The sequence below is a fragment of the Mycetomoellerius zeteki genome, unplaced genomic scaffold (genome assembly GCF_001594055.1).
Source record: "Mycetomoellerius zeteki isolate Tzet28-1 unplaced genomic scaffold, Tzet1.0 scaffold167, whole genome shotgun sequence".
NCBI classification, from domain to species: Eukaryota; Metazoa; Arthropoda; class Insecta; order Hymenoptera; family Formicidae; genus Mycetomoellerius; species Mycetomoellerius zeteki.
In genome coordinates, this window is record NW_017256623.1 from 199,971 (window position 1) to 210,692 (window position 10,722).

At 35.3% G+C, this 10,722-nt stretch overlaps 2 protein-coding genes across 5 annotated transcripts in view; both read left to right on the top strand.

Annotated features, from left to right (window-relative positions):
• wwk (anoctamin 8 white walker) overlaps positions 1-5,813 on the top strand; it is a 23,179-nt gene extending 17,366 nt beyond the window's left edge. For 2 of the 4 annotated variants that reach the window (XM_018445819.1, XM_018445822.1), the window contains exons 12-16: positions 563-760; positions 1,493-1,784; positions 2,381-2,686; positions 3,979-4,249; positions 4,476-5,813. In XM_018445819.1, the coding sequence (XP_018301321.1) occupies positions 563-760; positions 1,493-1,784; positions 2,381-2,686; positions 3,979-4,249; positions 4,476-5,040 (1,632 nt within the window). In that variant the 3' untranslated portion in view covers positions 5,041-5,813. The remainder of the gene's footprint in view (positions 1-562; positions 761-1,492; positions 1,785-2,380; positions 2,687-3,978; positions 4,250-4,475) is intronic. The other 2 variants (XM_018445820.1, XM_018445821.1) reach the window with 2 other exon arrangements.
• A 2,504-nt stretch (positions 5,814-8,317) lies between these two features.
• On the top strand, positions 8,318-9,643 carry LOC108721310 (NADH-quinone oxidoreductase subunit B 2). Its single transcript, XM_018445798.1, has 3 exons — positions 8,318-8,407; positions 8,829-9,386; positions 9,482-9,643. The coding sequence occupies exons 1-3, from the start codon at positions 8,389-8,391 to the stop codon at positions 9,577-9,579; spliced, it is 675 nt and encodes a 224-aa protein (XP_018301300.1). The 5' UTR covers positions 8,318-8,388; the 3' UTR covers positions 9,580-9,643.
• Positions 9,644-10,722: the final 1,079 nt, after the last annotated feature.

The window sequence follows — 10,722 nt, forward strand, 5'->3', positions numbered from 1 at the left end:
AGGAGCATATGTCTATAGGACTTTTTTTCTTAGTTTTTTACTCCTCTACACGCTCCCGAAGTTTTGCCATTTAATTTGGAAACACCCTGTATATATATTATATACTGCCAAATATTGATAGTACACAGAGTGTCCCATTTTGATGTCCCACCCCAAATTTTTTTATTTTTTTCTAAGATCAAAAATAAAAAAGTTATTTGGGATTGGGACATTAAAATGGGACACTCTGTATAAACGATATATTTAAACAATATATGCAATGGAATTAACAAATCTTGTCTTTTTAGCATTATATAGATATTAATATATATAAATATGCAGTCTAAATATGCTTTATATTTATATAAAATAAATAATAAAATTACTTTTTTTCTATGTATAGCAGAATAAAAGTTCGTACCAAGAAATATACATTTTATATAATGTAATTTATAAGATTAATTTAATAAGAATATCTCTGAATACGTTTTGTAATTTCTAACAAATGACTTGTAAAAAATATATATAATAATCACGAAAATATATTGCCTAAGCTTAATAAATAATGATTTTCAATTTGCAGTATGACGGAGCGTTTTCAGAGCATTTGGAAATGTTATCACAACTGGGATACGTTTGTCTCTTCTCATCCGCATTTCCATTAGCTGCGATGGCCGCTTTACTTGGGAATTTGCTCGAATTACGCGGCGACGCGTTCAAACTATGTTTCGTGCTTCAACGACCTTTCGGGCGTAGGGTCTCGAATATCGGTACATGGCAAGTAAGTAAAGAACGATTTTCGAAAGTTCATAATATACACGAATGTAAATTTGAGAATAAATTTAGCTAACGAAATAGTTAGAAAAGAATTTTAATAAATATTTATCATATCTGATTTTACCTTATCTGGTTTAATCTGATTTTATCATATCTGATTTAATCTTATATTTATATTTAAATTATATCAGTTGCCTTTACAAGTGCTCAAAGTATTTATTTTAGGCTCTCTAGTGGAAGCTCTCATGATATTGTAAGTCTCTATTAAAAAGTTATTATTGCAGTTATCAAATCAAAAATAATTTATCGTCAATTTTTTTAATGAAATGCTTAAGAAAGATTATCAAGTACACTATTAAAAAAGAAAGAGATTTATAAAATCACTTTGATTTAGAACTGATATAAGATGATTCATATATTTTCATTGATATACTTTTGTATACTGATATGTTTGTTGTTCGATACAGTTTATCGATAGTTTTTTTCAATTATAAGATTTTTTTCCAACGTAAAAAATATTAATACTGTTATATTTATTAATGTATAATATACATTCTTGTAAGGGATTAAACGATATATGTAGATATATGTAGAATAATCGTAAATTGAAGTTAAAGTTATAAATAGAATGAATTTTTCCTTATATCTTTGCATGTTCTAAATCCATCTACGAAGTTAGGAAACACATTGCAGACAAATATAGTTCGATCAATAATTAATTTTGGAACTTTGATAGAACGCCATGGAGGCAATGGGCTTGGTCGCTATTTTGGTAAACTGCGCTCTAATCGGATTGAGTGGGCAGGTACAACGAATGTTTCCGGAGATGTCAGCAACGCAAACCATTTTACTAATCGTGGCATTGGAACACATCATGTTCGCTATTCGATTTGTGATTATTTGCGCGATTCCCGATATACCTCATTGGGTCGCCACTGAAATGGCTAAAGTGGAATTCTTAAGACGCGAGGCAGTTCGAAGGCTATCTTCGACTCCGTCACCGGAACAACAACCAACAACAGTGATAGGTACTTAATTCATCTTTATCCGATGCTCATCAATGTACACTACCTACCTATCACCCAACACATCAAAGCTATTTTATACATAGAAAGATTTTGTTGAAAGATCTAAAAATATTTAGTTAGATACAAATCTGAAAATAATTGTGTTGAGTCATTAAAATATAATATAATTAGACAAAAAATTCAATGATGAACATGCTGTAAAAAGTTTTGATATTCTAGTAATCAGTTTGTCCTACATAATTATTTTGATGATCTAACAATATTATTTGCCGATCTGTAGCTTGCCAAATTTTCAAATATTTCAACAAAACTTTCCGTATATCACTTCTCTGTGAAAATTGAAATATCTTCATACCCCAATTTTATCTTTCCTGATCCAGTGGCTTTTACTATCTGCTCTCTAAATTACTCGGAGTGAAATCTCACTCTAAAGAGTGATGTTTCACTTTTCAAAGTGAGATTCACTCTAAAGAGTTTTAGAGAGTGCCTATCCTGTTCGCGAATGATCTCCGCTCTAGCAACACGAAAGTGTTAATCGCTTTGCCTGTCGCATTGCATCCTTCTTCCTACCATCTATTAATTTCGCTCGAACTCAGGGAGATTCGTGGTGAGTCCAGCAGACGGAGAAAGCGAAGAGCAGATGCTTTCCGATCGTGCCGCTTATGCGTCCAGTCGGGCGGACACTCCGACCCGGACTTCGACCACCACCCACACGCCAAGTGGCCCGACGACGCCGAGTGCCGCGTCGGTGCCGAGAATCTCGGAAACACCACCTACGGCCGGAACCCCCGGTAGCGGCGGAAGCAGTAGCGAGACCAGCCCGTTTCTACCCGAGAGTAATTCCAACGTCACCCGGGACATTCGTAACACGCCGAGATGTTCTATACCCGGAGGCGAACGAGGTTTGATTCATAAAATCGCGCATGGACTGCGATGTTATATAAGAAAAATTTATGCAACTTAAATCATATAATAATTAACACATTGCCTGTCATGGTCAGATCGACGTTATTAAAATTTTTTTAATGCTTATAAAAATTAATACCATATAAAATTTTGAATGACGTAAGTATAATAGGTTATCGTGTAATTCAATAATTCAATATTTCTTTACTTTTTATTTTATGATTTTCAGAGCATCGTTTATTATCAGATAAATAATTAGATAACAATGTAAAATAAAAAGTATGCTAATTAACAATATTTTTTCAGTAAGATTAAATTCAGTAAGAATAATAGTATCAGGCTCCAAAGAATAAATCGAAAGATGTAAAAACAGCCAAATGTGAGCCAACACAAAGTCTTCGTGTGATTAAGATCAATATATTCAAAATTTAATTACAGACGTTTCGATCCCATGAATTGGATCCTCTTCAGTGTACAGCAAAAGCAATCAATAATATGGGTTGACATAAATAATCAGAACCAAGTTTGAGTATTCAACGAGATACCACAAACGAGTTTGCTTGTTATGAATTTATACTGAGCAATAGATTAACGATGTCCTGATTCTAACTATTTAGTTAGAAGCCTATTAATCCATGGGATCGAAACGTCAGTAATTGAATTTTGAATATATTGATTTTAATGACGATTTAACACGAAGACTTTGTGTTGGCTCACATTTGGCTGTTTTTACAACTTTCGAATATTTTTTAATATTTTTCGTGTTTAATTATATTATATTACATAATATTTTATTATTATATACCTACACTGAAAAAAAAGATTGGCTGCTGCAGCAAATTAGATGGTAAAATATGGCATAGCATTTTTAATTGGCTGCAGCAGTCAATTTTTGGTTGTGTTAGTCTATCGAAATCCTATGTTGACATTGCAGATAGATTAACGCAACCTAAAATTGGTTGCTGCAGCCAATTAAAAATGCTATGCCATATTTTACCATCTAATTTGCTGCAGCAGCCAATCTTTTTTTCAGTGTATAATAATGAAAATTCTGTAACGTACAAGATATAAACTTTTAAAACTAAACTACTCACTTCAGTTATTGGAAAAATGTGAAATTGTTATAGATAGAAGTTTGTAGGTAAGACATAAAATTGCTAGGCAGACAACGTGTTAATCATGATCTTCTTACATAATGCCTATCGCAAAAATTCTGCATGGAAAACCGTGCGAAAAACTTTATTAAGCATAAATGGCTAAATGGTCGCATTAACGAAAAGTTTCTCAGTAGGAAGACGCTCAAGGGAGTGGTTAAGCAACGAACCGGAAGCGTCTGGTACCAACGATCAATACAGCCATCATCTGACCATCGGACCACACGGCGGCGTCGATTGGGTACGTCGGTTAGGCTTAGAGCCAGGTGGACGAAAATCGAGTGATTCCGAAATTAGCGGTGCCGCTGCAGTGAGCGGACGGGAGGAGGAATTAACTTTGCATAGGTCAACCGATTGCATCGTCTCCAAAGAACTCGCTTCTTCCTCAGATAGCGATCTTCTCAGGTACAAGAAATAAAATATATTTTATACAGCACAGATCATTCCAGCAATATTAAAACTTTTAAGAGTGAATTGCATTCTGAAAAATGAAATCTCACTCTTAAAAATTAAATTGAGTCACTCTTTTTCAAGACTGGTTCAATTTTCATTTTTTAGTGTAAGATTCCACTCCAAAGAATTGAAAGAGTACCTATATTTCGGTGCTAATACATTAGTTTCTTATTTAAAGATCGGCACCGCCATGGGCGGCGGCTCATAGGAACCAAAAGTTCCGCTTTTCGCCCGAAAAGGAAAAGGAACGCGAAAAGGTGGAGAAGCAACAATACCACCAGCAGCAGCAACAGCATCATCATCAACGGGAAACCCGGGAAACTCGGGAAACCCGCGAAACCCGCGAAACCCGCGAAACTCGTGAAACGCACGATCATCGAGCGAGCGAGCGGCAGTCCTATCTCGCCGAAAAGGAGAAAGACTCGAGCGGGCTGTCGGATTCCAGCAAGACTATCTCGAGTCAAGAAGAGGAGAAGCAGCCAACGAAGGAGGAACGGGAGGCGAAGAAGACGCGCGTGAAGCAAAGCCTGATGAAACGGGCACGCTCGGTGGCGATCTTCTCGTTAAAGCTGAAGGAACGCCGCGCACGGGAGGCCGAGCTTAAGGCCAAGGAAGCGGAAAGGGAGGCCAGGTGGCAACAGCCGCAATCGTGCGTCGGCGGCGAGCTCTCGTGCATCCCCATAGAAAAGCTTATCTCCGTGGACGACATCGCGGCCATGGAAATGCGTCGGCCGAATCATTAGCCGCTTGACGACTCGTCTTTCTCACACTTTTGTTTCCACGCTACGTAGAGAGCCGTTCGCGTACCGCGACACGCGGATTTGCGCAACCGACGCGACGGTGAGGAGATCACGTTCTCCGCGTATATTTGAATCGCGACGGAGAGAAAAAAAAAAGATCCTGACGGCCGCGTGCAGGTACGCGTTACCGGACGAGAGAAAAAGGCGCACAATTTACGAATCATCGCAGACACAAGGATCCTATAGACGACATTCCGTAGACACTACTTCCCGATACCGCTCTCTAGACCCAGGGCATCGAACCGCGATCTCCAGTTCGGTTCGGTTCCGGAACGGAGTGCGGCACACTTTCCAAGATTCTACACGGAAAAGGGAATCTGCTAATAGCTACCAGATGTTGAGAAAAATAATTTCATTCAACACTTGGTAACTATTGCAGACTCTTTTTTTTTAGTGTATGCAAATAATGACCACGTTCCGCGATAAGGACTGAAAATCCTTAAACACCGAATTGCGCGGTTTTGAACGACATCGTGGTTAACAGTATGAAGCTTTAATAATGACTACCTTCTTTGAAGAAAAGGAAAAATAAAAATTTCGCTAATTTGTAGCGGAATGATTTCACGGAAGATCGCAGAGTATTAATTTTTATGGGCAAAAAAAACAAAGGATACTGATTTCAAAAAGAATTGATGCGATAATTTTTTGAGGTGGAGAGCTTTACTCTATTAATTTTCTAATAAATACATGAAAGTATACTATTATACATTCGCGTATTAATTTTAAGAATTGCTTAAACTTCAATTTTTGCAAAGATTTTTATTATAGCTAGATTATCCTCGGAACACGCACTAGACGGCTGAAATTAATCAATGACGTTACGTAAAATCCTTATTGTAAATTTAATTTCCGAAACGCTTTAACGCGCAGTTCCGAAACCGAACGTATTCATTCCGATAATTCTAATTTCTCTTCGATTCGATGCTCTGCACATTCTCCTAGCCTAGATCGCTCGACGTCGTAGATCGTTGAGCCCCAAACGTTCCGTTCGTGCCGTCAGTATTCTACGCCGAAACAGAATTATCCTCGGCTATGCTCCATAACGCGCGTGTAACGGAATCCTGATGACGCAGTCGGACCCGACGATTCGTCGCGGAATAAAGAGATATACCGAAAATCAACTGGAATATAGATCACGAAGATCCTCTCAGAGAAGATTGTAATGTATCCGGTTACACTCTCGCTGAATAGCAAGCCGCCGAGTCGGCGTGAAACTCAACGAAAAAAAATTTTTGGAGGAGGAAACTTTGTTGTTGTTGCGGTAATAAATTGTTAATTAATCTATAAAATTTTAGGCATTAATGGATTAAACAAACTTTTTGCTAAATAGATCTCTACGAAGGCATATCACATTGTCGAGACCATCCGCGTTGTCGCCGTCGCCTCTCAAGTTTCGTGTCTTCGTCCCCTAAAATCGGACTTGTATATGGATGCAGGACGAGTTCGCGGCCACGTGAAACTCACCGGCGATGAGATAATGAGTCAAAGACCATCAGAGTGCATGGTACACGCGAAGCTCTTCGTCCAGACACAGAGTTAAAGGATCTAGCGGTCGTTTTTGTATATAGCGAAAAATGTTACGCAGAGATTGTAAAATGGGTTTCCATGGCCTAGCCTCATGTCCCCGTCCGCGGCTGAACTTTAGCGCAGAGTTGTTGAGTATCACACACGAATACATATATACATACACACACATACAAAATAAATACAGATACATAACATTTTATTACATTTACCGATTGTTAGCTTAGTATATTTATTAACCATTAGATGCATCCACATTGAGCACTGTTGAGCAAACCGATAATCGCGTTGTACGTAGCGTACTCCTTCGAGAATTTGCGAGACACAAGTGCATTAGATGCAAAATTGATAGATTAGCCGCTTTTCGTAAAGGCAGGTCGGAATAAATTCAGCCGGAAGCATCTGTGTTTGTTAGATGTTTTGTATAAAACAAGAGAATTGAGCCAATAAAAATATTCTACAAAATACTAATCGCATTCTTCTATTTGTTCCAGAGATAATGTATGTATGTATGTACTAAAATAAAAGTAACAGCACACAATGTATATTTCCCATACAGTACAGAATTTGCAGCAATATCGCTGCAAAATCTACGATATTGCTGCAACATGCGATGTTGCAGCAGTGTTGCTACAACTTTTGTGCAACTTTGTGCTGTAGGGACTTCGTCTGATAATTATATAATGGTAATTGAAAATTATTCAAACAATCTTATCAAAAGAAAAAAAATTATACAAAAATTAGTTCTGTTGAAATTAAAGAACTGACCTATAATTAATTCCATTTTCAATCCGTCCGGATGCATCCAGATGTTTTATTCTTGTTGTTCACGAATGTTAAACAAGTGGTTTGTTTTTGTTCCTGCAATAGACTGCATTAGAACTCCCTTTCTCGCTTTCGACATTTCAATATCAAACATATACTTTTCTCACTTCAAGTTCCAAAAATGTACACAGTTCGGCCATAGAAAACAGACTATAGATAAAGCAACGTCTGGGTGCACCCAGACATCGACGAGATATTATTAAAGACCGACATCCTTATGGGAGTTCGCGTCCTTGTTAATATTGAAGTGATTAAGAGTAAAAAAACTGATAATATTGTACTAATTTTATGATTTATTAGTTTAGTAGACGTGTTTTTCGGTGTACGTGCATTTAAAACTCAATAATACTCGATTTTCTTTAAAATTGTGATTTCAGTGTTATCGTCAAAGTTCGATTATCAACAGAGATAATAACTGCAGAGAAAAAAATTGTAATTTTTCGGCAATATATAGGATATTATAGCTTTACAAATATGCATATTTATTTATAGAGCAGTTATGTAATAAAATATCATGAATTTAATAATGTATCAGTCAAATATTTATATTAATAATAGTAAATTTATATCAATTGTCGATAATGTCAGCGTTCTTCGATTACTTCCGGGCTCTTGGAGCCCTTTTTATACCGCCGAAAATTTACCCAGGGTCGACGGTCTTTAATAGTATCTCGTCGATGACCCAAATGATGATTCTAAACGCAGCCCAGCTTTGCAACTATATTGTAAAATTCTGTAGTACGGTTGGTTTATACATTTATTTAGATCCAGTGAGGAATTAAGGACAAGATCAATCGTATTAAAGAATTTTACAACAGTGCAAAGCTGCTTTATCTGCTGAACGCAGCCATTTAAACTGAGGGTTTTAATGGCAACTGGCGCATGCGCCTATATAATCTGCGATGTAGCATTTAGCAGCAAGTTCGTGACGTGAGGTCAAAAATGTTTCGTTCTGTTACACGTGAGTTATTTTATCAGGAATTATATCAATTGCATTAAACGACTGTCCCAATGCTCAATCCTGACATACTTTATTCATAATGTGCAAATAATCCTATATTCAAATAAAATTCCGCGTACATCTGAACCGCGGATACGATCGATACCGTTTCGAAGCAAACTTCAGTTTTTGCTCGCTTTTTGCTTTAACGTTGCGCTATTGCATAAGATTGTATTGCATTCTGATATACATCACAAAACTCGATGCGCATTTATTTATTTGCATAGTTATATAGTTTATCGAAACGTTCGACCGATTAGAACACCGATTATAACCTTCTAAATGCAATTAAGATAATATAGATAATATTTATTAAAAATTTAATTATATTTAATTATTTGTATCAATTATTTAATGTTTTATTAATTTTTTTCTTTTATAGATAACGTCCCTCAGGGACTGGTGTCCCTGGTGCGTAACAATGTAGCAGCATCAGGACCTGCTACTGCTGCTACATTAAAGATTCAGACTAAAGACATGGCTACGGAGTCATCAGTGCAAGAAGCAAAGACTCAGTTGCCAGAGAAATCGAAAGTCGAGCCATACAGTCCTTTTCAAGGTCCCAGTAACATGGCAGAGTATGCCTTGGCCAGACTGGATGACTTACTTAATTGGGGACGTAAAGGATCGATATGGCCAATGACTTTTGGTTTAGCCTGCTGTGCCGTGGAGATGATGCACATCGCTGCGCCTAGATACGACATGGACAGATTTGGCGTAGTATTCCGCGCCTCACCACGACAGTCAGATGTTATCATAGTCGCTGGCACTTTGACAAATAAAATGGCACCTGCCTTGAGAAAAATCTATGATCAGATGCCTGAGCCCCGATGGGTCATCTCCATGGGAAGTTGCGCGAATGGAGGTGGATATTATCATTACAGCTACTCAGTGGTTAGGGGTTGCGACAGGATAATACCTGTGGACATTTACGTACCTGGTAAATTTGCAGTTATATTTGTATTCTTATTTAAAAAAGTATGTATATATATATATATATAATACATATTTATATAATATAAATCTTCATCGCAGGTTGTCCCCCAACAGCTGAAGCACTATTGTATGGTGTTCTTCAATTGCAGAAAAAGATTAAACGTATGCAAACCACACAAGTTTGGTACAGGAAGTAATGTACCTGACATTATAGTAAAAAAATGTATAAATTATTTAAAAATTGTAAGATAATTGATAATTAAACAATAGAGGAGTTGTATATCGTTTAAAAATGTCGCAATAAATCACATTTCAATAAAAATAATTTTTTTTTATTACCATACATCAGTCTTGTTTACTTTATATGTATATTTATTTAAAAAAGAAAAAGCTGAAACTAATTTATTTGCATCATTATGTTATCGCTGTAATGAATTAAATATCACAGTTGATCGTATATATATAAAATTGATTAAAAATGTATTCTAAAATATTTTATGAAAGTTTGAAGATATATAAAAGATGTTTAATACTTTTATTTTTATTAAACATATACAATCGTGAATATATATACATGCACTTTATTGCATATAATTGTGTCACAATGATAAAGAAAACAATCTCAATCTTTAAAAATATATATTATAAAAAAAGATATGCAATTAAACGTGGATGCAATATTGTGTGAAAACTTTTATTAATAAGATTCTTATCGTTTAACTTTTATTAATTTCTTGTCAATAATTGTCCCCTTTTTTTTTCTCTATTACCAATTTATCCTCTCTTAAAATTACCTTTCTAAAAGATAAATATCAGAATAATCGTAAAATCGTATTAGATCAATAGTCTGTGCAGTAATATATATATTAGATATAGTAATACATATATATCTATAATATATATATTAGATATAGTAATATATATATCTATAAGATATCAATATCATATTTCTATATTCATATATATACACAAAACACATACTAGAGTAAATGAAACTCGTACTTTTATGTTGAGAAAAGAATTAAATATTTGTATAAACCTGTGTTTTATTACTATTATTCACTATTCTATTATTTACTTATATTTTCTTACTTCTAAAAATATACAAAATGTAGAAAATATGTTTAGAATAATTTAAACAAAATAAAGAATTTTACACAAGTTTTTTGCTGTTTAAGTTACCACATTCTAAGGCCCCTTTCTTTGTTTATTTGTTACTGTAACTAATATTAATATATAACAATTACATTTTTTTATTATATACTCATACAATACATACATATATCATCTTAATAAAAATACATGTATATATATATACCGAAATCTTGTACATATAATAG